This window comes from Crotalus tigris, unplaced genomic scaffold (assembly GCF_016545835.1).
Source record: "Crotalus tigris isolate CLP2741 ecotype Arizona unplaced genomic scaffold, ASM1654583v1 scf7180000017782.1332974, whole genome shotgun sequence".
Taxonomy (NCBI): Eukaryota; Metazoa; Chordata; class Lepidosauria; order Squamata; family Viperidae; genus Crotalus; species Crotalus tigris.
The window spans coordinates 199,610-227,374 of record NW_024096632.1 but is presented as its reverse complement, the minus strand read 5'-3'; the positions used below and the strand labels follow the sequence as shown (position 1 = coordinate 227,374).

The 27,765-nt window shown below is 39.1% G+C and overlaps 1 protein-coding gene across 2 annotated transcripts in view; it reads right to left on the bottom strand.

The window, feature by feature from the left end:
• Positions 1–25,208, bottom strand: part of HMGA2 (high mobility group AT-hook 2) — a 289,643-nt gene extending 264,435 nt beyond the window's left edge. Inside the window, exons 1-3 of one of the 2 annotated variants that reach the window (XM_039342255.1) lie at positions 24,429–25,208; positions 21,945–22,031; positions 8,194–8,244 (exon numbers count right to left, since the gene is read on the bottom strand). In XM_039342255.1, coding sequence (XP_039198189.1) covers positions 8,194–8,244; positions 21,945–22,031; positions 24,429–24,548 — 258 coding nt within the window. In that variant the 5' untranslated portion in view covers positions 24,549–25,208. The remainder of the gene's footprint in view (positions 1–8,193; positions 8,245–21,944; positions 22,032–24,428) is intronic. The other variant, XM_039342254.1, reaches the window with a different exon arrangement.
• Between the last annotated feature and the right edge of the window lie 2,557 nt (positions 25,209–27,765).

Sequence of the window (27,765 nt, the reverse complement as noted above, 5' to 3'; positions counted from 1 at the left end):
GTTCATGCAACTTGTCTTTTTATTATCATATAACTGAAAACAGATCTCTGAATTGGAAGGAAGGAAGGAAGGAAGGAAGGAAGGAAGGAAGGAAGGAAGGAAGGAAGGAAGGAAGGAAGGAAGGAAGGAAGGAAACCACTCCTAAAAAAACTTTGAGGAGATATGAACAGTTTTCAGTTCAGAAAATCTAGGTACCAATAAAAATTAGCAGTGGCTATGAAGGTATAAAAACACTGTCAATTGAGTCACTAATTCAGTTGCTTTAAATAGAGGTAATAGTACTGCAAACAAAACAAAAATGACATTTTTACTTTAGGATAGGTCAGGGGTAGGCAACCCAAAACACTCAAAGAGCTACTTGGACCTGTTTCCCACCAAAAACAAAACACTGGGAGCCACAAAACCCTTTTGATATCTAAAAGGAAGATAACACCGCATATATCCTTTTTTACCTTATACACACACACACACACGGCACCACGGACAGAATCAGCAAGATCCTCCATAAACACAACATCAAAACAGCATTCTGCACAAACAGAAAAATATTCACCATCCTGAGAAACCCCAAAGATAAAACTGAGTTAGAAAATCAAGGAGTATATGAAATCCCATGCACCACTTGTCCCAACACATACATCGGACAAACCAACAGAAGAATAAGTGCACGCATTGAAGAACATAAGAACTCAGTCAAAAAAGAGGAACCAACATCTTCCCTGGTCCAACACGTTAAAGCCACAGGACATGAAATTGATTTTAAAAATACCAGAACTATCGCCAAAACTGAACATTTTAATAACAGAATAAACAGAGAAGCCATCGAGATAGAAAAACGCCCACACAGCATGAACAAACGAGATGATACCTCCCGCCTACCAGCCATTTTAAAACCCACCCTTATTGACAAACGAATGACACCAGACCCACACTCACAAAAACCACACAGGATGTCAACACCACACATCCACGCAAAAAGCAAACCCAAAGCCACACCGATGATGAGGCACGACCACAAACCAGAAGCCAGACCACAGCTGTATCATTAGCCACTTTAAACCCCTCCAATCCATACATGAAGCAAACTGACACCCACCATGAAGATGAGGCACGACCACGAACGCAAAGCCAAAAAATAGCAATGCAGTTCACCATTTTAAACCCCCCTGCAACTCAGACTAACCTGAGCACAACAGAGTCCCCGCCCAAGCAGAACACTCCCCCATCCAATCAGAGCACAGCCAACCCCCCATCCAATCAGAGCACAGCCAAACCCCTAACCAATCAGAACACACCTCCACCCAATCAGAACACAGCCAAGCTCCCACCCAATCAGTTCATACCTCCACTGGCAGTTAAAAGGAAGAAACAGCTAAGACCACACATTGCTCCTCGAAGCATGACGCTGAAAACACCAGCCTGAAGATGACGAATGGGACTTCGTCAAAACGTCGCCAAGACACTTCCGATATATGAAGTGTTATCTTCATTTTAGATATCAAAAGGGTCTCTGTGTCTCTCTCTATCTCCCTCTCTCTCCCTCTCTTTCTTTCTGCCCTTGGTCTGCCAGTCCTCTTCCCCCACTCTCTCCCTATCTCTCTCTCTCTCTTTCCTCTCTCTCTCTCTCCTTCCCTCACTCTCTCTCTCTCTCTCTTTCTCCCCCCCTCTCCCTCTCTCCGATCTTCTGCTCACCTGACAAGCTGGCTTCAAGCTGTTCTCCAACAAGCTCAGAGGTAGGCAATCTCGGCTCTTTTATGACTCATGGACTTCAATTCCCAGAATTCCTGAGTCAGCATAGCTGGGCTAGCTATCTCTCTCCTTCCCTTCCTGCTTCCTGCAGAGATGCAGCAAAGGGAGGAGCCACGCCCAAAAAGATTTTCAGCTTGTCGGAGAACACAGTGAGTCCACTCTCTTTTACACACACATACACACACACACACACACACACACACATACATACAAACACACACATAAACACAAACACAGAGACAGAGAGAGAGAGAGAGAAGCAGGGAAGCGCAAGTGCCTCTCTCTGTCTCTCTCTGCAAATGGCAGAGGAGGCTGGGAGCCACAGGGGAAGGCTCAAAGAGCCACATGTGGCTTCGGAGCCGCAGGTTGCCAACCTTTGGGATAGGTAAACCAACCCTCTATATCAGCGGTTCTCAACTTATGGGTCGCAACCCCATTTGGGGTCGATCAACCATTTCACGGGGGTCGCCAAGCAAGGCTGTCCGCCATTTTTTCCCCTTTTCCGGCGGGTGCCTTACCTCCCTTGGGCTGGGCTAGCTGGTGGCCCAGCCAGTGGTCGGCCTGCTCTGTCTCTGCCGCTTGCCAGCTATGCCTCGGCCAGCGCAGGGGGCAGCACCATGCATGTGCAGCACTCCCGGGCAGGGAAAGTCCTTGACTTACGACCGGTTGGGTAGTCCTTGACTTACGACCAGTTTAGTCCTCGACTTATGAGCAGTTTAGTCCTTGACCTACGACTGGTTGGGGGTCACGGCATTAAAAAGGTTGAGAACCACTGCTCTATATAATTCTATCAGTAATTGTTGAAAATGTGTAATACAGCTAAATCACTCTATATTATATATAACAAATAAAATGAAGTACTGTACTTCATTTCCAATTACTATCCAAAATTAAACTACATGCCACTTATTATATATGAAACAGGATCTAATTTTTATATTTGAAAGTCTATGAAATTTATATACAATTGACAATATTGCACAGAACTAAATAAATTTGAGAGGAGGCAGGGTTATCATTTGGTTTTAAAACTATATATTTGTATCTCATTGAAATCAATAGTTAGTATGAATCATCTAGTCTGAAGTAAGACCAAAATGCTTATCTTTTCAATAATACAGTAATAGGTTTATGTGAAACTAATGTATTGAAGCCAAATGTTAGTACATTATTGGCTCTTCATAATGAATGAACACTTGAGTTTTTGTAAGATGCCTTGATGTTCTTCAGTCAAGCATAGAAGCCAAATAACTCATTCCCATAGTATATTTTCAAGACATATTATTTTACTGGAAAAATAATACATTTTACAATACAATTATGAATTTGTGTACACTTCTACTACCATGTTTCCCCGCAAGTAAGACCTACCCTAAAAATAAGCCCTTGGGGGGGGCTAATATAAGCCCCGCCCCAAAAATAAGCCCTAGTTTGGGGCGAGGCACACACCTAAAAATCAAGCTAGGGCGGGGGTGGGGGGTGGAGCTCCCCCACGCGCCCCGCACCCACTTACCTTGCAGCCAGGCTTCTCCTCGCTGGCCCACATCTTCAGCTGCAGAATGAAGCTGCTCCTACGGCCCAGAAGAAGTGGGCCATATGGGCGGGGGCTGTCAGTGCTGGAGGTGAGTGGAAAAGACAACCCTCCCCTGAAAATAAGACCTTACCTCTTTCGGAGGTAAAAATGCTCTTTGTATACTCTAATACAAATAGGGTGCTCCTTCCTAAGCTCCTTCCTAAGCTCTTTCAGCAGAGAACAATTTTAGATGCACATATTCTCATGAGAGCTCTGACATGCATAATGAATTACTATATTAATGAGATTTACTCAATCACAGAACATAGAACCATAGGGCTGGAAGGGACCTTGGCGATCTTCTAGTCCAGCCCACTGCTCAAGGCAGGATCATGTAATTATATGTTATATATTCAGACTAACGTATACAATGGCATAATTTTTTATCCCCGTATTCTCTGGGTGCTTCATAATATTTAAGAAAGAAAAAAAAAAAGATAGAATACAGCTCCTCAATAATTGATATACATCATCAATTGATAGCTCAACATGAGGATAAGCTATTTCTATTCTACAGTGTGGCAATAAGAGCCAGTTTTGTCTAGTGGCCAGTCTAAAAAGCAAGGCACTGTGAGTTCAAGTCCCACCTTAGTCACAGAAGCCAGCTGGGTGATCTTGGGCCAGTCACACTCTCTTAGCCCAACTCACCTCACATGGTTGTTGTGGGAAAAATATGAGGAGGAAGGTGATATATGTTTGCCGCCTTAAATTATTTGTAAAAATATTATAAATTTATGTGAAAGAGTATGTATTTCAAAAAGCTAATCCATTCAAATAATTGTTCAGCATGATTGTGTATGAAAATTATGTTATAAATGGAGTACTGTAGTTCACAAAGGATTTTCAAGATTACAGCTGATGATATTAAAGCAGGCTTTTTTTCCCTCCCCCCCCCAGTTTATTTCTCTGCCATGTTCTTTCATTTTGTGCTGCTTTGGTATTTTTTTATTGTATTAAAGGTTTTTAATAATTTGTAAACCATTTGGAGTCACAGGGAGTCAGGCAGCATATAACTTTAACAAATTATCATCATCATCTTTGTATAGAAAAGTCTGTCTGCATCTATCAGTTTGATAAAAGCATATTTTCTCCATTTATTGGTACAAACCGAAATAACTACAAAATTCATACATTGTCCTTTTGTTCTCCAGAAAGAATATTTCAATATACTGTTAAACATTATTTTTAAAACCAGACTATTAAACAGTATCATATATATGATTGTTGAGGTGGAATAAAATAGGAGAACAGTCCCATTCTATGTGTGTTATCTCATCTCTAGTCTAGAGCAGGGCTTTTCAACCGGTGGTACATGTACCACCTGTGGTACTTTGCCACGTGGCAGGTGGTATGCGACTGCTAGCCAAGTGTAGCAGGGAGGGGAATGAGCTGAAGCAACCCAAGCCTGAAGGAGAGGCAGCTGCAGAACTATCTGGGCTCGGCAGAAGCCCCAGGAGCTGGTAGGGCTCCAGATGATTGGCACTTCCGGAAGCAGCGTGGAGCTGGAGGTGAACTGAAGAAAAGGGGGGGAGAGGAGAGGCTATAAAAGGAGATGGTTTGGGCAGGAAAGAGAAAAAAAGACAACAGGGAAAGAGAAGGAGAGGTCAGCAGGTAGGGAGGAAACAGGGACAGGGAAGAAGCAGCAGCTATTGCTGGAAGAAAAGGTCCCCTGTTTCATTTTCTCCAGCCAGGAGAATGCAATCAGCACTGATGAAATGAAAAGCCAGCATGTCGGAAAGGAGGTGGGTTTATTTAGTTCTGGATCAGCTGGCAGCTTGATTGGGTTACTATAAGGATTTTTGTACAGTTTTTATAGCATTTTGTAATCCAGAGGCTCCTTTGTGTGCTTTAGTTATTGGAATATTTTAGTCTATATTTTAGGCTAGCAATGAGTTCAAAGTGTTAACTTCCATAGGTTTAATCCCTTTAAACAAATATAATTAGTTTTACCCCCTTATTTTGAGTCTGTCTATGGCTTTTAGAAAGTTTTCTTTGAAGGTAAACAGGCTTAATTTAAGGCTAAAGCTTTTTGCAATTGCCAGAGTCTCGGATTGCAACATTGTGACCCCTGACATGCCAGAGGCAGCTTAAAGAAAAAAAATCAGAGTTTATGTGTTGCTTTATTATGTGAGCCTTTCTTGCTTTGCACTTGATTCCTGTGTCTTTAAGGGTACAGGGAAGGGATTGGGAGGGGGTTGCATTCTTACTACACTGTGGAAAGAGCTCAGAAGGGAGAGAGGAAGAAGGGCCGACCAGCTAGCTCAGGGGCCTACAAACTTAGCAACTTTAAGACCTATGGACTTCAACTCCCAAAATTCCTCATCCAGTCATGTCTTAAAAGTGCCAAATTTGAAGACTGCTGAGCTAGCTGGTAATGGTGCATATTAATAAACATGGATAAATTTGTCATATATTTGTCAGTGCAAAGGGAAAGTGATTCAGCAAAGGAACAGCCACCAAAGAAATTAAAACTGGTACTTTTTTCCTTTTTTTCTATGGTTTGTAATATTTTATTAGATTATAGAATAAAATACAAAAATACAAAAGCAAATAGTAGGACACAGTGGGGAGGAAAAAGGGGGGAAAGTGAAGGGGAGAAGGGAAAAAGAACAGGCTTCCTCTGCTGCAGTAGAAGGAAGCATTAACATTGAACCTCAACTTTTTACTTTTCCATAATATTATAAACTAGCCATTTCTATAAATAAATCTAATCAGTAAAACCCAAACCCCGCCCTTTTTAGTCATCAAGTTTTTGACATCTTGCTAAGCAATGGTGGTACTCAAATATTGTCATGTCCTAAAAGTGGTACAATCTGTGAAAAGGTTGAAAAGCCCTGGTCTAGAGTACAAGCACATAGGGTTTTTTTAGGCTGGGAGTTGTGCTTCCGCTTTGAGTAACATAACAAGGACTGTACTCTCAACAAAAAAATGCATTGGCTTTGACAAAACTAAGTAAGATTTAACCTAATTTTAATTAGTTTTATATGTACCTTCTTAAACTCTGGTAAATAAATTAACAAATAAAAAAAACAATAGCTGAAGTCTTGGCAGAGAGCTTAACAATGATTAGGAGTCTACATATTAACGCAGACATTCTTCTCCCAGTGATTTGTAATTCTTGGCTTCAACTTGGAAGAAAAATTGCAGCATTTTGACTCTTACTTTTTGATAAATCAAGTTTTAACATGGAGATGTCAGGGGAAAATCTGTGTGTACTGTCATTGTCTGTCCTATCACTTTATCTGATATCCCGAAGAAACTTCCTCTTTTAGAGCTATAAGCTCCTCTTCGTTTTATAAGAGGAATGGTGGAGCTGTTACCTGCCTGTTGAGATGTTATTTTAGATTTCCCCACGCTATTTGGACAATGGCAATAGTTTGTGCTACAAAAGAAGCTATAGTGACAGGAATGGCTCTGACATGACTAATATGCCCTGAATCAAGCATCCACAAAGCAAAATTCTAAACTCTACTGATAGGATGTTAGGATGCATGTGAGAGAATGAACCCAAACTAAACTTAATAAACACATCTGCTTTAGCTACACTATCCCTACTTTAAAAATTATGCAACAATTTTACACTGTTGTGAAGATGTAAACCTTGATTTAAAGAATGGCTTGAAAACCCAAGTTCACTTTGCTTAAGCCAATTTTTTCTGAGATAGCCCAAAGAGGATAAATAATATAAACCAATGATTTGTTTGGTATGAGTTTCTTAACTCTGAGGCAGAGTTGTCCCTGGACACTATGGAAAGAAACAAAGGAGTTTTGTTTATTAACCTTATCTTTGCATACTCTGTTTGAATTTTATCCTCTTTCATAATCACTTTCCGATGTCGGATAAACCCCCCTTTAACCTTTGTAACTGAATTACCCAACGAACTATCTCATTCTCTTTTTTAAAAAAGCAAGAGCTGAGGTTCATTTATGCTGATATAGACTCACACAACTATTTCCACTCAATAAATAAAGAAAAGTCTCTGAGCAAATTAGAGTCTAAAGGTAGGAAACCGTGGTTACTCTTCACGAGCCTTCTTTCAACACCTTCATTGAGCAGTGCTTGCAGTTTTCAGAGGTCCAGTAAAAAAAAACATTAATTAGCTCCCGCAGACCACTTTATGTACCTATATTTACATATACAATGACATGTGCAATCTAGTATCTATTATCACAAAATCTGTATACTACCCATACTATTTGCTGAAGAGGTAACAAAACATCCGGTCTTTTCCTCCTACTACCAATGCGGTAGCCACAAAGAAGAGCATGCTTCGGCCACCAAAGATCTCTAAGAAAGTTAGAGTATGATTGGGGATAGTGATGAAGAGAATACGTTATAGCAACCAGGAGCACAAAAAGGCTGCAACATCAGGCACACAGAACTGCTGTTTGTATTCCCTACAAACATCTATCTTCCTAATCTACTCTACCCAAATGTGTTTGGATTACAGATCCTAGGGTTCCCAGCCAGTATAATTAACAGACGTCTTGCAGTTGTGATATAACAAATTTGATGAGGCAATTAGGCAAGGTTAATCTACAAATATAGAGAATGTATATGTATATACTAGGAAGATGGGAGATGATTTACTCTAAGACTGGAACTACCATTCTCTCTTCCACTTCAGATATTACTGTCTGCTGTCTGCAGCTTTCTGAAACTGGCCTCATGCAGTGCCCTAGAATATGGTGTGAATCCAGGCTATTAACTAAGTATATCAATAATTAAAGCCAGGTTAGGATCCACTAGGAGATGAATTAAGTAGAAAATAGCAATGAATTTAAACAAATAAAAATGACATAACCATCTATATTAATACTATGTTTGGAGGATGAAATAGCCATAGTTATAAATGTAAAGTAGTATTTACCCATTTCCTGGGTCGGCCTCTTGGTCGTTTTTCTCCAGTGGCTTCTGCTTTCTGTAAAAACAAAGGTACATAATATAGATCCAAATTATTTTTATTTCTAATTACATTATTAGACAACCCTGGTGTTGGGGTAACTAGTGCCTACTTCCTGCAACACTGTTATTTTTATTTATCTACTGATTAGATGGGAGCCACCAAGAAATATTATCTATTTTACTCTTTCTCCCCCATTCTCTATTCTTTCCCTTTTTCCCTTATGGAGAAAGGCTGAGCTCATCCTTTCATGAAACAGAATGAAAAGTTCATTGTTTAAGGAAGGAAATGGCTTTTTTAAAAAAATGATAGACTATTCACTGTGATCTTCATGTGTCTAGACTATTGATAAGAATGTATGGAAAGCAAATCAACATTCTTGACAAAAATATCTTTGGATGTATCTGTTTAAAGAACTTTTCTTTGTTTGTGGGCCAAAACAAACTCAAAATGTTAGCAATGGTTGCTAACAAAAAAGCTGGGACTAGAGGAATGTAGGAAGATCAGAAAACATACTGTCTATACATAAATTGTACGTTATACTATTCAGAGCATATTCAAAAGATACATTTATTTAAAAGGTCATTTCAATCCATCTTCCTCCTCTCCAATTCTAAATATGATTTTGGTGCTAAGCACTAGTATTAATTCAAATCCTACAAATTAAAAAATGAATTTAATTGAATTAATATGGTATCTTGCATGAACACTTCAGTTTTTCTTACCTTTCCAATTCATTTGCAAACATGGATAAAAAAACAGTTTAAAATGTTGAATACTTATACCATTTATATTCTGTTATTATTCAAAAGGAAATTTCCTTTAAAGGTTAACACATTGTACAAAACTATACTACTTGTTTGAATAAGGGCTCTAGCTGGGTTTACACATAGCACAATCGCATCAGCCAATGTTTAACTTCTATAATGGATGTATTCATAAACATGCTAAGCCATGGCTTGCTTAGCTGCAATTCAATAAATAATAATTTGGTGGGTTCATATAAATTCTAACACAGATGTTTTTTAAAAAACAAATTGGTTGGATTGATAACATACCAAAGCAAATCTTAACTAATTATACCATGACTAAGGGCAATATGTGAAGCCACTCCTGACTCCAATGATAACCATTAAATATTCACACAGGACTACAGCCTTAAGATTTAAGCAGCACTTCTCCTGCATTACTTAATAAACAATAGCCCTATAAGTTAATATTATTGACTTCAGGAAAGGTGATATGAAAGGTGATTGTCTGGGATGTTTTGGAGGTATTCAGGGGTCTTGCTCCACACATTACCAGACGTGAGATGCTATTTCTTATGTTGGGCAGCAGGAAGGGTCAGCTGGGTCTGCTGCTATTGTACCAGCCTTCTTGCTGCATAGTGACTTCCCTACCTGAGCTGCTCAACTCTGTGGCTGGGCTGGTGGTTCCCTGGACTCATGGTCCTGGAGAACCTCAGTCATCATCCCTGGCCTCAGGATCAGAGGTAGATCAGAAGTTAGTAGCCATTTGTCGAATTGTCCAGGGCCCAACTCATCGTAGTGGTGACATACCTATCTGGTTTTTGGATCAGCGCAATGGCAGAGCTTTATGGATTTGGGGGAAATATTAATTTCTCCTCTGCCAGAGGCAGATCACTAATTGATAAGTTTCCAATTCTTGAGTGCCACCCTCCTTCATTGCTTGGGTCCACCCCAAACAACCAATGTATCCGATTATTCTGAAGAAGCTGGTACTCGGACTGACTAAAGTCTTAGTGACCAAATGGAATAGTAGAGCAGTGGTAGCTTTGGATTGGATTGTGGCTAAATGGCCTCTCCATGGTTCCCGATATTTCCTATAGTATATGATGGAACTGAGGGAACTAAAGCAGCTAGAGTGTTGCTGATAAAAGACAAAGAGCAAAGACAACTGGGCATGCTATTAGAGTCTGCCTTATGGTGGTAGGGGTGGCAAAACGTAATTATTTCTTCACCCTTATTGGATCTCCCGATAGTCCACTGTGATTGACTTACCGGGCGCATCTCTGTACATGCCTCCAATCTCCTCTCCAAAGTCTAATTTGGAGAAGGATTAGCCAGTCTGTGGCACCTCTGGGGAGACAGAACAGTGAGTCCAGGGGCTATTGGAGATGCATACAGGAAGCAGCAGGCTTCAGCTTGACAGAGCAACTGCAGCTGGAACGACTGGATGGACAGCCAGTGAGATCAGGCAGAGGGAGTCACAGCTGCAGCAAGAAAGCCTGAGGCTCTAGGTGGGAAGCGAGTACAGCTGCCAGTGGCCAGCACAGATGAGAAAGAAGAGTTACCTCCTCTCCCCAAACAAAGGGTATCCAGGGCTAAGGGGTGACAGGAACAATGCCAGTCAGCCAGGCTACTCATGAGGCAGCAGCCTCGCCCATCATGAGAGGCTGTACCAGCATTAACTATTTAAGCTTGTCCAAAGAGAAGGTTGATGCTGAAATGTTGTCTTACTTCATATTCCTGCTTTGTTGTGTTTCTTGCCTTGAACTGATAATTTGGACCTCTGGTTTGTGCCTTGACCTTGTGCCTTGCCAGGTGATTAATTCAAGCCTTTGGGACTCTTGCCTTGTCAAGTGCCTTTGTTCTGGCTTCTGCCTGGCTTCAGAGGTTGAGACCGCTCCTCTTGCTGGCTCCTTAGAGCTCTGGTGGGACTTCGAAGGGCTGAGTTATTCTGACTTCGAAGGGTTTTTGTTATTCAGGAAGTACTGGGGACTGTATATTTGGGCTCAGGCCGCTCAATAAAAACCTTTAACATACTGCTATGTGTGGGTGTGTGAGCGGGGCAGCACACCCACTAGCCCTGTTACAGGAAACTTGGTCCCTTCTTGGAAGAAGAATACCAAAGTTCACCTACAGGGTTGCTGTGAATAATATGCTGTACATCTGGCAGACAAAGCGGCTCCCATTTGCTCTGTATTAGACTTCAGCCTTAAAACAGAATCAGTATAGGTGGAGGGGGCTACATCTTGCAAGGAGGAAGAGGAGTTTGAGAAATTTGAGCATGTGGAACATGAGGATAGGGCTCTCTCAGCTGCTAGTTTGGCCATAATATACAGATGACACCCAGCTTTATACCTCTACCTCAGGCCCTCTTGAGTGAAACTGTGGATATCCTATTCCAGTGGAACTTGATGGGCAACACAAGTTCTGACTTAACCCTAGCAAAACTGGTGGCTGTGGTAGTATTTGGACCCTCCCGAGACAAGGTTCTTCACTCCTTAGTTCTAGATGGGTGCTACTATTCAGACAGACCTAATATGCAATCTGGGATCCTCCTTGACTCACAACTCCTGTTCGAAGAGCAGGTGGCAATTGTGGTTAAGAGAACCTTTGCACACCTTTCAGTACTGCACCAGTTGCACCCATTCCTGGACCAGGAGGCCTTGTTCATTATCGCCTATGCCCACATAACCTCTCACCTAGATTACGGCAATGTACTCTATATAGGGTTGTCCCTGAAAAGCACTTGAGAATTTCAGTTGGTTCAGAATGCAACTCCACATTAATAAATGGTGCTGGACATACAGCACATGTAACACAGTTATGAGAATTGTATTGGCTAGCAATATATTTCTAGGTACAATTCAAATGCTGGTCACCTTTAAAGTCTTAAATAGCTTGAGACCAGGTTACCTGAGGGACCATCTTTTTCCAAGAGTCTCTATGTGTTCAATTCTATTTAGCTGCCTGGGCATGCTGCAAATCCCATCAGCCAAAGAAAGTCAGCTGACAAGGAATAGAAGACGGGCCTTTTCTGCAGTAGCCCCTGTTCTGTGGAATATTTTCCTTTTAGAAATTAGAATAGCCCCAACCCTGTTAACCTTTTGTAAGGCTTTAAAAACTTGGCTATGTATAGGTAGTCCTTGACTTATGACCACAATTGAGCCCAAAATTTCTGTTGTTAAGTGAGACATTTGTTAAATGAGTTTTGCCCCATTTTAAGACCTTTCTTGCCCCAGTTAAGAGAATCACTGACATTGTTAAGTTAGTAACCTGGTTGTTAAGTGAATCTGGCTTCCCCACTGACTTTACTTATCAGAGGTTTGCAAAAGGTGATTGCATGACCTTGGGATACAGCAATGCTCGTAAGTGTGAACCATCTTAATTTTTGATCACATGATCATGAGGATGCTCCAAAGACTGTAACTGTGAAAAACGATCATAAGTCACTTTTTTCAATGCCATTGTAACTTTGAACAGTCACTAAATGAATTGTTGTGAGTCGAGGACTATCTGTATCTCAGCCTTGGGCTGCAAATGTGTTACAGGTCCCATTCTTAGCTTTGTTAATTATCTTGGCTGCTGTATATATTTATTTTGAATGTTTTTATTGTTTAAATGTTTAATTGTTTTTATATTTTTAGAACTTTAAGTAGCACAGAGTCATTGGTTAAGATGAGAGGCTATAGAAATAAAATGACTATTTATCTGTTTTTCTTTTAGTACTTTAACACCCTATTCTTTCAGTTCCTACTGAAAATCGATGCCTTGTAAAAGGAATTCTGATACATTTGAAAATACTGCAGCAGTTTTCTACAGTTCCTTGATACTATAAATATAAATATCTATAGCCCATTATAAGGAAGAAACATGTGAAAATATAACAGCACAAAATTAGAGGATAACATGTCATTTAAAATGTTTTTATAAAATCTTCATATTCAATCATAAATAGCACTTCATAGTATAAATGCCATTTTCTTAAGATACCATATTCAAACAACCTGGATAAGGAAACATATCTGTATTAACAATTTATCACATGAAACTCAGTGATTATTGCTTAAAATATTTCAGCAATCACTCCTCAGTCCAATTGTCTAGACATGACATCTAGAATCAAGTTAGGTAGATTAATCCTGAAAGCGTTTTTAAGGTACATCTCAATTTCTATTCAAAATCTGAATTACTACCTTTTACTCCCTTCTATATAATATGGAAAAATATGTGTAGGCTGTCCTAGAAGATAATTTCAAAAATCTGAAAGATCTGTAAATGGTAGCAAAGAGAAAAAGAAAACACTATTCCCATCTAATGATCAACTGGATTTTAGCAGCCCACATTTGACAGCCCATCCTTGACTATCCATTTCAGTACAATTTGATAACTCCTAAATTACTATTTGCCAACACTGAATTTTTTGTACAATAAGGTTAGGCTTGATGGATATTTAAGGTGTTTGTTTATGACAACTATGTGCTGTTTATTAAAAAAATGTTTATTTTCTGTAAATGGGAAGATGGTGGCCTTACAGGGAAAATCCTGAAATAGTTAATCCTTTGAAATTAAAAAAAAAAATTCAAACCACTTGCTATTTCCAGTGAAGAAAAAGTTATTATTTATTCTCCAATGAAAAACTGTGGAAAGAAACACAAGCAAGACTGCTTTGTGAAGCTATGCATCTTTGAGAGAAAAGGAATGCAAATAACAAATCTAACAGTGTTGCATTGCATTCCATTATTGTAAAAAATACTGAAGTTAAAAACCGAATACGAACACTTCTGATTTATACAAGTGGGAAAACTAAAATGTTACAACCTCACTTCAGGCCAGCAACTGGATATACTAAATTAATTTAATTCATTGTAGTACAGATATTCTCAAAAACACTTAAAGTACTGTATCTAAAAGTGTTATTTCAAATCAGATAATTTACCTGACCCAATCCTATCTCATATTTTCATGTAAAAAACAGGTTTCTGTTGAGAATGCATGTTTTTTTAAAAAAAACAATTACTGTAATGCATATCTTTTCCAGAGTGATAATTGTGTTATCCTTTTGCACAAATTCCTGAGACTCTCCTTTAATAGTCAAAACAGTTCTTCAAATATAATGTATTCATCTGTCATCTGTCAAGATGGACTTTAGAAATCTTTGGAGCTTCACCCTAACTAGTATTTAAAACAAATGACTGTTACAGTATCATGACTGAAAAATAAAGATATCTAAAAAGAGAAGGAGAATTTGGTCTTAGTGGAATGTTTCCCCTAAAATAATCATAACAGCAATTTTCTACCACTGAATAGTCTCTTGGTGGAAAACTCTTTTGATTACAGGATGTAGTTTTCAGATTAGACTTTATTCAGAGGGATAAGAAAGATAATGATATATTCCAGTTCAAAAAAAGAGGAAAGGGAAGACAGAGATTTCACAACAGAGTGATAATATATTTCCAGCAATCCTACTGGTGTTACCTGAAAGTAAGGCCCAATGAATTTATTTCATTTATTCCCAAGTGACCATAGTCAATGCAAACATTCTTAAAGGTACATTAAAGTAAGAACAACAAGCATCCAAATAAATGTTTCTGAAACCATATGTATATTCCTCAGTAGCAGCATTATTATACAACTAACTGATATAACTGTATAAGAGGAATGTGGATGAGTTCAAAGGAATTAGTCAGGCAAAGGCATTCATTAAGTTCTTTCTCAATTGTCTCAAGTAGGATCTTAAAACAAAGATATTATTTTCACAGGGGAAACCTCAAGGCAACCTCAGCATGCTCCAAATTTCAAACCTCTTTGAACAAAAAGCCAGAACCTATTGCTGCATCTCTTTTCCTACTGCCAAACATAAAACTGTGTATTTCAAGAAATTATTTTTTGCGATCCCCTACCAAGGATGTAGTTTAAAATCAAAAATAGATACAAGAAAGAAAGACCTTTCACTAGCAAAATACAGTTGGTCCTCGACTTGCAACCGCGATTGAATCCAAAATTTGTTTGGAAGTGAGACAGTTGCTAAGTGAGTTTTGCCCCATTTCACAACCTTTCTTGCAACAGTTGTTAAGTGAATTATTGCAGTTGTTTAGTTAGTAACACAATTGTTAAGTGAATTTGGCTTCCCCATTGACTTTGTCAGAAGGTCGCAAAAGGGGATCATGTGATCCCAGGACACTGCAACCATCATAAATATGAGTCAGTTGCCAAGTGTCTGAATTCTGATCACGTGAACATGGGGATGCTGCAACGGTTGTTAAGTGTGAAAGATGGTCATAAGTCACCTTTTTCAGTGCTGTTGTAATGTTGAAAAGTCACTAAATGAAGTATTGTAAGTTGAGGATTATCTGTATCAAAAATTCCTTTTTTCCATTACAGATGTATTAAACCTAGACTATCAACCTTCTTCAGTCATATTCAATGTCTCAAATTTTAAAACTTACAGCTTCATGAATCTTTTTTCAGGTATTAAGGTTTATGTCTTCATCAGAGGTTTAGTCACACAGTAACCATGATTTATGGTATACCTGCATAATCAATTCACTGTATTTTCTGTTCTCTTAACATCCTGATAAGGTGAGTTACATTCTCACATATGGGTGAACTAGATGAAACCTGACTTCATTCAATATGTAACATACTTTCCCATTAACAGCAAAAAGACAAGAGGAAAAAATTCTTAATTAGTTAAACTGTTTACCTATGTTTTTCTTTTGGAAGCAAACAAGATCTGATTAATGTTCTTTTAATCAGTTCATAATTCTACAAAGATTTAGTCTAAATAATAGCTGAAGAAAATGACTGCTATCATTTAAACATGTTCAGATAGACAGAATACTAAAAATGACATGATTCCAGAGTCTGCAATCATCATGTATTAGTAACTTATACTATAACATTTGGCAGAATAATGCATTTACCATTTACCACTAGGTTTACCATTTTAGATTCTCCACTACTCTCTAGGCAGTAGGATGACCACATGAAAATATTTTGCATGAGTCAGTTACATTGGCATCCAACTTCAAGCTTCAGAATCATGGTAAAGAAGTATACTGTATTCTGTTTATAAAAATAAAATCTGCCTCTTACTCATAAGCCTATATCTAAGTTACCGTGTTTCCACCGAAAATAAGACTGGGTCTTACTTTTTTTTTTATTTTTTTGTTTGCCTCCAAAAGAAGCACCTGATCTCATTTTCGGGAGATGTCTTACTCACTTCTGACACCGACAGCCCCGCCAAGCAAGTCCAGTTTGTCTGTGGCCAAAGGAGCAGCTTCATTCTCCAGCTACATTCCGGCCTGCATTTTGCAGTCAGGCCTTTCCGGAAGACCTCTACAGCCGAGCACTGAGCTATGGATTCAATTCATAGCTCGGTTCTGCAAGACCTCTGCAGCCAAGAACTAAGCTATGGATTCAATCTATAGCTCGGTTCTTGGCTGCACAGGCCTTCTGGAAAGGCCTGTGACTGAGAAATGCAGGCCTGGCTGCAGAAGATGCCACAGAAGAAGTGGGCCAGTGAGGAGAGGCCTGGCTGCCAGGTAAATGGGTGTGGGGCACATGGGGCAGATTCACACCCCAACCCTAGCTTGATTTTTAGGTGTGCATTGCCCCAAAACTAGGACTTATTTTGGGATATAGCTTATATTAGGCCCACCCTCAAAAATCAAGCTAGGGCTTATTTTCAGGGTAGGCCTTACTTTCAGGGAAACGCGGTACTAAGAAAAGAGTTGCACAATAGCACTACCAAAAGACTACCAATCACAGTCAAACTGGAACAGAGCGAAGGCTGCCTGCATGGTTACATACAAATTAGCACATGCTAAAGTAATCAAATCATTGCTTTAACAGACAGGGCTTGCTTTGCTTTATAAGATTACATTTCTGATTGATTTTAATAACTATCACCAGTATGTGAATATGGTTATGAACTATGCACAAGTCAACGTAATCTTATTTCTTGTTTTATTATGTGCGAAACTCTATGGGTCCACCATTTTCTATTTACCAGCATGGTCATAGCTATGGTACAATGTCATTTTTAAGGGCATATCAAGATTAAGTATTGTTTAGTAACTAACAGAGGAAGAATTAATATTGTATAGCACCTCAAGATTTATCCTGGCAAAAGCTATAAATTACAGGCACGTTTGGAATTAAAAGAAACATGCTAACAAAAGCAGGTCTAGAAGTGTTTTATTAGGGGGTGGAGAAATCATTGTTCTAAAAAAAAAGAGAGAGAGCAGCTAAAACTCTGCATCTTCCTTCTCTCTATGTTTGTAAATTTAACCACAAAAGAGGGGATCGGTTTCTTTTCCTGGCCCAAATATAAATAAATGGCAGTCTACATACAGATGTGATCTATGCTTGCAAATTAGGCTTCTTCTTCAATGCCTCGTTGTGGGTAGTGTGGATGATACTGAAGAATGGAAAAGACAATATAATATGCTGGTGATATTCACAGTTTAGGCTGTTTATTTTAATTGACTAATGAATAAAAGGCACATACACATTTCAGAGACAATAGACATATGTAATCTCCACATTTTTTCTCAAAACAGTTTTAATTTTTGACAGTTAATTATGAGAGCTCACTTCCAAAAAAAACAATTTGTAACACAATACCCAAATGTATATCTTCATTCTAAAAAAAATCAACTGTATTTTATCAAGCACAAAGAATATGAACTATAAATCTAAAAATCTAGAATATGACCCATAAGATATCTATATTTGTTTTAGAAGCTAAACAATTTCCCTCAAATATTTAAAAACTACATTTTTGAACAGCAACATAAGAATTTGTTCAGTGACAGAAACATCTGAATTAGAACAGTGTTATCCTGCTTCCCATCTTTCTTGTTTTACCTCTTATTTGATTCCTTCGTGAACTTAAAACTTTAAAAGAGCTAATACTGCTGCTGTTCTTTTAGAAAGCCCTCTTAATTATACATTCATTTAGTTGTGGGTTTTATATTACTGTTTTTATGGGTTATTCCCTGGAATTTGTGCAGCAGACATGAAACAAACTACTCATTAGGTCCTGCAGCATTTTTGTATTGTCAAGTTTCACACTACTAATTTCCTAACAAGCTCAATTTGTTTTAAATGCCTCCCAGGCCCGATTTCTAAGTCTACCAGAAGCTGTGTAAGCTTTAAAAAACTGCAGCAAGAAATTTAAAATATACATCACTGAGCATTCCAGAACAATCCCAATAGATTTAATGGAATTTTCTGTAAAATATAACAAAGATCCATATCATTCACATATATATATATCATATAGACACACACACACACACACACACACACACACACACACAGAGAGAGAGAGAGATTTTTAATTATGAAGTGTAAGAGTTCACAATTAATCATGAGCTTCTTTATTTGCCTGTCTGAATTCTAAAAGTATACATTTATCTTATAATACATTTCAATTATTTTACTTTGAGAAAGAAGCCACCTATTTATCATAAATTTTGGCAACATTTCATTACCTACAGAATCCAGTTTTATGGTAAAATAATTTTAGCAGTGACAACTCCTGCTTTCAGATCTAGGTTGGAAATAAACATATATGTGTGTTTTAAGCTTATTTAATAGCCATAACTCAGACCAATAAAAAGCATACAGTTACAATTAACAATAATATATTTTCCTAAGAATTCAATATACCAAATGTGCACATTGTTACTTTGTATACACTGAAATTCCAAAGTGAGTTATAATTTTTAAAGGTCCAAAAAGATAAAGCACTTCTATAATTTATACATCTTTGTATACATCTATACTTTATAATTTGTCCGTTACACTTTAAAATTTGTTTATTAACTGCTTTAACAATAGAAAGGCACAATATAAATTATTTAAACATAGTTTTTCCATTAGAGCAAAGAAACTGAATTCATATAAATATACTTTTATAAAAACAGATCTATTTCCCAAATAGATGATAATTAGGATAGAGAACCATGCATATATAAAAGTAATTATCTATTCCTCAACATTCTTAGAAATAAATCTTCAAAAACAGGCAAATAGTTCTTTTATTAAGTAGATATTTAACCCACAAAAGAAAAACTTACCCAATAGTCACTACTGTAAATTCAATAATTATTGCAGAATATATTTTGAAAGATATATTTTAGAAGATTTTTGAAAATCTAGATATTTATTGGCAGAATCCACTTACAACTTCTTGCATACAATCTTTTTCAATCATTGTAAGTTGAAAGTAAAGCTGCCTCTTCTGTGACAACCATTATACAACTCCTGTGCTTCAAAGAGCCATAGCATCTAGTAAATGGTATATTTTTAACACAAAACAGGTAACATCTGCAGAGTAAAATTATTCTATTATTAAAACAATCAACAATTTTAAAAATAACATCTTTGAATTATGAACAAAAGTGTAGCCATTCCTTTGTAAACATCTCTAAACTCCTAGTTCTTTCTAAATCAACTTAGTATTATAAAATAATCATAGAAATACATTAATTAACATTTATGTATATGCACAATCCTAAACCTATTTGTTCTGCATTTAATAGAATCAATAGTTAGGATTATCCTGAGAGCTGATTAATTTCTAAATTTATAAATCTCAAATATTGCTTGCTATAAACATGATAACTGCTTATTATAAAGACTAGAAGTATAAGTTTTGTGATGTGGAGTAATAACAGATTCACTAATTGGGTTTACGTATCATGTTATTATTTAAATTACTGGCATTTGTTGAGTAAACTATTATATAGGGGTGTTAAAAATATCACTAAGTCATCAGCGATTTACAAAATCATAGAGAATGATTTTACATATCACACTGAACCAAAATCAAATACATTAGAGATAGTTTGACTTACAACTACTTACTGATTGTTTAAGTTATGGCAGACCTCCCTAGGGATACTTACAACCTGATTTCAAAGTTCTGAAAGCCAGTTCCCCCCCCCCAGTAATTATGTGATATTTTGGGTGCTTGATGACCGACCTACTTTTACGACTGTAGCATCCTGAGATCACTTTACTACATTTTACAGCAGTTTTGCCCCAAACTGGTATTTACTTCCAGTTTTTCGCAAACCTAGCCCATACAAATCACTGATTCACTTATTTAAAAACCATCACAAAAAAAGTCATAAAATTGGGTTGATCATGTGGGTGACCCATATTACAACCATGATGGGCAGGCTCCTTTACAGTAATAAGTTGAGGATATTATGGTTCATCAAGATACTTATATTGTTCAATTTTCTGTTTCCCCAGTGGCCAGCTATGGGCCTAAGGAAAACCTATAGCAGAATGTGAAAACCCTCCAGAAATTGTCATTAAATTTCGGGGGGGGGGGAATTACATTTTACAGATTTACAAAAAAAAATCAAGTAATTTACACCATGGATAGCTGTGTCCTTTTGTAAGTTCAGTCTTTTCCCACCTGGTTCCCTCCATAAATTTTGGAATATTTGTTACCAACCTACAAGACAATGGTCATGAAATTCTGGGAAGAAATAAAGAAGACTGATTTATTTTTTCATTAAAGCTATTTCCGTTAGTAGTCACTACTACATTTTGTTACAAGAAATGTCACTGACTAATCATTGCATGTCTTATATTGCCTTCTATCCATTTTATTGGATGACTGTGGGATTATGACTTTTAGCAGTATAAAACCTATTCATTTCCTTAGTATCATCTTTAATTTTATATCACCCTATTGTATCACCTTACCTGGACTCTCGTTTGGGGGGGGGATTAAAGTTACAGATTATTTTTGTTGTGTTTGTCTGCACTTTTTCTACAATATTCTTTTTTAAAATAGATGTGCCAGTGAAATATATTTGGTATTTTAAATTCCATTTACAAAAATGGGGAGGAAAAGGGGATGGGGAAATGCAAAAGAATAATATAAAGTTTTCTGTACTGAAACTCAAAGGAGCTAAATTAAAGAAAGACAAAAACACTGTCAGTCCTTATATTTTAAAAAAGCATTTATCTAGGTTGCTATGGTAATTCGTAATGTCAACATTATTAACAATATCAAAACTGGTGTGCATATATTAAAAAGTGCTAAAACAAGAAGAATATCACATCTGTATAACAATAACAGTATTTGTGTTTTTGTTTCTGATGTATTTGTAAATGAAAACCATTGATGGTAGCAACTGGTCTACCAAACATGATTCATGATGTTTCAAAATTACTTAAAATTGAGGTCAGCAGTATCTTATAAAGAAACTGTAAAAAGCAAACCACTATACTATGCATTTGTCCATGATTTTTTAAAATAAAAACAGTTTTTTTTCTTTGGTATTATGTGGTATTATGGTTTGGAACCTGTTAAATAAAAAAAAATGTTTTGAGACAAAGTGGATTACTTCAATGAACTAGTCAATTCATGCTTCCTTCCCTTGACAACATTCAGAATGCAACAATTGTTCAAAATGTGGTGTTTCTCCCCTCCCCAAAATATACTTCCTAACTCAAGCAAGGAATATAGAGGATAGTCTGGTATTCAACCCTGATGTCTGATGAGGATGATAATAAGGATGATCAGTGTATAAACATATATCCTGATACCCATCAATGTATTACTGAGCTTATACCTAACTATATAGTTAACAAAACATTAGAGTAATAATTTGCCTAGGTATATTAATTTTTTTCAGAATATGAACATTTAATGTTAGATACTAACAATAGTAGAATTTATTTAATAGTAGTAAACAGGGTTCATATATAGTGAAATCCTGAATTTGTAAACTAAACATATGTAGAAGCTATGGGGGGGGGTGAGGGAGGATTGCTTCTCATATGTCCAAGAAACTCCTCTAACATTCCTGCCTGAAATATTATTAAAATGGCCCAAACCCCACACAGTGCAAAGATTAAATGTGAAACTGTTTAGACAATAACTAAAAAATAGGAGGTAATGAAAGCAAATCTTTTGTTCTGGACTACTCTTACCTTCTGAGCTGCTTTAGAGGGACTCTTGTTTTTGCTTCCTTTAGGTCTTCCTCTTGGTCTTTTGGGAGATGGCTCTCCTGTAGGTTCCTAAAAACAGAAAACACACTGTTGTCCCAAAAAAACTCAACACAAATCTAAATACAAGCAACAGAACTTAAAGTCAACAAGTGACTCAAATTTACAGTGAAAGAGAATGTTAAACATGGGAAATAACAGTATATGTTTATCTGCAGTAATTAAAATGTTTCTCCCTAGCAGCTTGAGCTCCATGGAAAAACAATGAAAAAGTATATCAGATACATTTTTCCCAACCGAATACACCTAAGAAGATTATGTTTTGTCATTCTAATCAGTGGAGGTTCTTCCCACTCACTTGATAATTGTTTATTAAATATACATTTGTAATCACTTGAGACTGGGATTCCAACCTTAAAGAACCTTTAAGGGATATTTTTTTCTCTCGTTATGAAAGTTACCAAAATGAGCTTTGCTTTGTTCTGTAGTTTACAATCCATTTTGTCTAGCTTAATGGAATCTATATATTGTACAGTATGTGGGGGCTCTGCATGTTCTGGCCTGATGAGAAAACAATTTAAAGTTTATAGTATGACTAAGATTCAGAGTATATCAAATCAGTTTTTGTTCAGATATTTTGTTCCCCAATAGTTTCTGTTTGATCATAAACAGAAGACTTGTTTAAATATGTAGGATTCCCGTTTTCAGAATTCAAATGTTTATTTAATGAATCATATAGACTAAAAGAAAGAAAACATCCACTTTCAAATATCGAACATTTTATTTAGATTACAGGATGAAATTCAACTAATTAAGTGCAGTTGTGAATGGTCTTAAAACTCTGGTACATTCTTTAGGTTGCAAAAGAAATTAAGTCTGTAACCCTATACACACTTACCTGGGACTAAAACCCAGTGTTTAGTGAGGCTTACTTCTGGGCAAGCATGCATAGAATTTTACTGCACTGCTGTATAACTGACATAATTTAAAAAATCAAGCCAGATAGCTATAATGTTCAGCATTGACTGGGAGAGAAGCATTTTTTTCTGAGTACACTGTATTTCATAAAATATCCCATTTTCAAACCAGAATCTTCCAATACCACACACTTTTAAAAATAAACTGGTACTGGTGATGGGAAATTTTGCTACGCCTGGGGGAGGGGAACACTGAAATGATAGTTTAACAAACATAATACAAGGAATGTGTGTGTGTGTTTGTTTATACCCTCCTTTCGTATATTTATTGCTTTACTGTTGGGGATATGAAAAGAAAAATAGAGTAAGTGTGAGGTTCTAGCTAATGATCACTCCCAACAGCGTCGCAAATTTAAGGGAACCCCCCCACTTTGAGGTATTTTACATTTCAGGTTTCAGATCAGTTTGCCGACCATCTGATTTGCTCTAAAGGAAGTGGTTTGATGCTAATGAATGAAAAAAAAATTATGCCGCGGAAGTCAGCTTTAAATGCACTTAGTAGGCAACTCCTATTGCTGATAGCTGCCTCGGAGGAAATGGAAACCAATCCAAACAACAACAGAAAAAGTTCTCCATGCTGCTGGGCAGCGTTACAACGGCAACCTTAATTGGTTGCATCCGCAGAGAATCTCTCTCTCCACATGACTTGAAGGACAACTCGGGTATCCCCGTAGCCTGTTTACTTTGCCAAATGTAGCGCATAGTAGTTATGGATTTCACCTCGTGGAAAAAAAAGGGAATGCCCAGGACTCAAATGTCCAACGAGCACTCACATAGCCCTAAACCACGAAGCACTATTTCTCACACAGAGTAATCAGTTTCCTGGAGGGGAGGGGGACCAGACTAAGCCTCGAGGAAGTCAAACCTACAAAATGCAAAGTAAACACGCAGCCAACAATGATTCACCCTTTGAATCACACATTTGGGGAGTCTGACCCCCCCCTCCCGGCCACGATGGGAGGGGGTGAAGTCGGATGGTACCAGAGGCGGCGGCAGCCACTGCGAGACCAGCTAGAAGACACATGGCACAAAGATTGAGACGTAGCGAAGACAGCCCTGACTCCCATTCTTCTTTTCAGTCCGCTCACAGGCTCAGATTTAAACTTTGCTCGAAACTAGCCCTTGAGCGCTGGTTGGTGGGACCGGAGCCGCTCCGCGTTACAGAGTAAAACCACACAATAAAGGCAAAGATAAGTTTTCGCCAGTTCAAAAGAAACAAACGCGCGCGCTCTCGCTCGCACATTTCTCCCTCTTTCATGCGCGCGCGTGCACACACACAAACACATTCCGCTCCTTCCTCTTGCCAGTGGGATTTGCAGCTCTGACCCACTTCGTTACAATTGCTAGAGAGCAAAGAAACCCGTTGTGGCCGCCACAACACTTTTACATCTACCAACACACACCGCCAATGCTGAGAAGCTTGCAAGGCACGTGCGCGCCCAATTCTCACATATCTCTGCTCTAGTCTAGATTAGCTAGAGAAATTACTGACTTGGGGCTGTTTCCTGGGTCTCCCTCGTCCCCTCTTCGGCGGTTCGGCGGTGGCAGGTTGTTCCTTGGAAGCCGCGGAAGAAGTCGAAGGCTGCCCGGCTCCGTCACCTCGTGCGCTCATCGTGACTCCTCGCTGCCTTTCAGCTTCTCGGCAGGCTCTCGGATCGCTCACGCTCTGTTAGGCACCTTGGAAAAACGGGAGGATTTAAAGGCGACCCCGTCCGCTTGCAACCCCACGGCAGGACCGGCAGCACCGCTATCTCTATCACCACCACGCCGGACGTCCTGGTGCTGCCAAAAGGAGAGGAGAAAGGGAGGAGGAGGAGGAGGAGAAGCAGAGGAGGAGGGAGATGATGATGATGGTGGTGGCGGCGGCGGCGGCAGCAGCAGTGCCGGCCAGTGAGGCTGGTGCTGGCGGTGGCGGCAGCAGAAGGAGGCGGAGGGGGAAATCTCCCCTTTTTACAATTTAGCGCATGGATGGAAATGCAGGAAGATGGAGCTGCTGACTTTTTTGTTTTGAGCAAAAGTGGAGGGAGTGGAAAGAGAAGCGCTTGAAATGCTAGGAGAGAGCAGGAACAGTGGGTCGGTGGGCGGGCCGGCGGGAACGCTCCTTTTACGAGCGCAAAGCAAGTGGGGGCTCCGCAGACTTCGCTGCGTTCAGCGAGAACCCGAGTTAGAGAAGGCACTCGGAAAAGTGTATAACCCAGCGCGCCTTTCGGCTGGGCTGAAACCAGATCGTGCACGTTGGGAGATCACACCGACACAAGAGAGAGAAAAGGAGAAAGAGAAAGCCTCCGAGAGGTTTATGCGTTTTGCCTCCGTAATGATATGACGAAAGAGAACAGCCGGCAAGAGAATGGAAACGCTAGGAGATGCCTATCCGCGATATGTAACCTGCGTTAAAAAAGAAAGAAAGAAAAATCTTTTGCCCTGGGTTGGAAAGAAACCGGAGGCAACAAGAGGGGAGGGGAGGCCACCGTGAGGAGCGGGAGGAGGAGGAGACAAAACCAGAGAAAGGGAGAAAAAATAGATGGCTGGACCTAGACCAAATACTGTAATGCAGTACATTAAAAACAGCAATCACACCTCAAAGAATGTGTCCTTCAAAGATGGTACCTGACCAAAGTTGTGCTGCCCAACTTTAAAGTATAAAATGGCTGAATTGGTTGAACAGAACCAAATATACCAGGTTTCCTCATGCAGATGGCTTTTCCCTCCAAATTGCTGCCAGGATTATTTTTCTTGGAAGAAATACTCAGCTTTACTAAAACAAAAGTTCAGTATATAGTTCCAGAAAAATTATTTGAATGTGAAATAATTAGCACATAAAATGTCATTTGAATACATGCCACCATCTTTTCAAACCAAGCAGCAAAAATGGTTGAATAAGTTCACTTCCAATCTGTAAAACTCAAATACAAGCACAATTTTATGGCCTCCCTGGCTAATGTATAATAATAGCAGAAACCACAATAGTAACATTTCCTTTGATTTAGAAAATTCTCAAGATCAAGCAGGGATTAACTCCCAACTGAAGTCCTTTTCCATGATAATGAGAGCAAGAGAGAAGGCTTGTTTGCCTTCATATAGCCACACAAAGCAGGCCAGCATGTTTCTTCTATATGGTAATACATCTCAATCACTCAGATGTGATGAGAAGGGAGCAAAAGCAATTGGTGGCTTATTTTGAGCAGCACACATAATTCTTTGCACATAAAAAAATCAAAGCCACACTTCAGTCGGATGCCAGTGTTGGGGTCTGTTTCTAGCAAGGCAACTTTAGAAATTGCTTGTCCTCTCATTTGGGGTTATTTTTTTTCACAGTTTGAACATGTGTAAAAATTACAGCCTGGTTTTTGGTCACTTCTTTCTTATGATTATCAGTTACTAACCTTATCATAGTTAAGGGAATTGATAGGGTTTTCTTGATTCCTATGAATGCCTAAAACAAACAGTTAAAAGACATATAACCAAGCAACTCTCCCTTAGCTGGTTAATTCTGTGCAATTCTAAACCAAACTTAAATATTACATTCTTAAGAAGGATGCACTAGACACATTTGACTAATATTGATTATCTGGCCTATTTCTGTTCTGCTGTGCTATGATGCTAGCTTTAATTAACTACACTACAGAGTGGAAGGGGCAGAATTCCGCTTGTTTTCCTGGTTATACTAGTTTGTTTCAGTGCCTTCTAGATCATGTGATGGGATTAGATTTGGGACTTTGGATTGAAGTGATAGTGATCTTTGCTGAACCACTCCAGAAAGTGATGCTGGGGGACTCTGTTTGACACCTGGATCTACAAGATTCCATCTCATCCCCCCATGCCATTCATAGCTACATAACATTATTCATGCAATATGAAATTCCATTGGCATGATGATTCTATTTACTAACTCATCCATTGCCAAAGAAACTATCAGTATTCTAGCATCCTGTCACCATGAAAAAGAACCATTACCTGGCAGTGTTCTTATATCAGTGATGGCAAACCTTTGAAAGACCGAGTGCCCAAACTGCAACACAAAACCCACTTATGTATCGTCGGGTGCCAGCCGGGTGTGGCCCATTGGGTGGGTGTGGCTAATTGGGTGGGCGTGGCCCATTGGGTTGGCATGGCTGTGGTGGTCATGGCAGACTGAGTGGGCGTGGCCACCTTGATGTTGCTCGGGAGGGACACCTGTGGGGGCCAGGCAGGTTTGGGGAAGATCCAGGGGGTCTCTGGCAGGTGAGACAGTGGGCAGGAGGCTCGTCTTGAGGGGTGAGGTGGGGCAGGGCAGGGGTGCCATTGCTGCGAGGCAGGGGCCGGGCCGTCTGCTGCCTGACACCATTGGCCCCCGCACACAGCGAGCGGATGGGGGCTGTGTTCATCAGCAGCCACAGCCTGCCGGCCCCTTGGTTTCAGCGCAACATGGCTGTTTGCCACCTTGCGTGTCACACCCAATGCAGCTGCCATGAGGCCGTGGAACAAGCCGGGCAGAGGTAAGGAACAGGTATACTGGTTTCTTACTGCCACCCAGCTTGTTCCACAGCCTCATGGCAGCGGCACTGGACATGAGACGGCAAACAGCTGGTTTCAGCATGACATGGCTATTTGCCTCTGGCCGTGGCCGCTTGCTACCTCATGTGTCGCACCCACCCCCATCGCAAATCTTTCCAGAAACTCACCGCAAAGGATTCCCAGCACAAAGGATACCAGCACAACTCCCAGGAGCCAGAGGGACACTTCATGGCAGTGGCACTGGACAGGAGGTGGCAAACAGCCAGTTTCGGCATGACGTGGCTGTTTGCCTCCATTCACAGCCATTTGCCACCTCACGCATCGCATCCAATGCT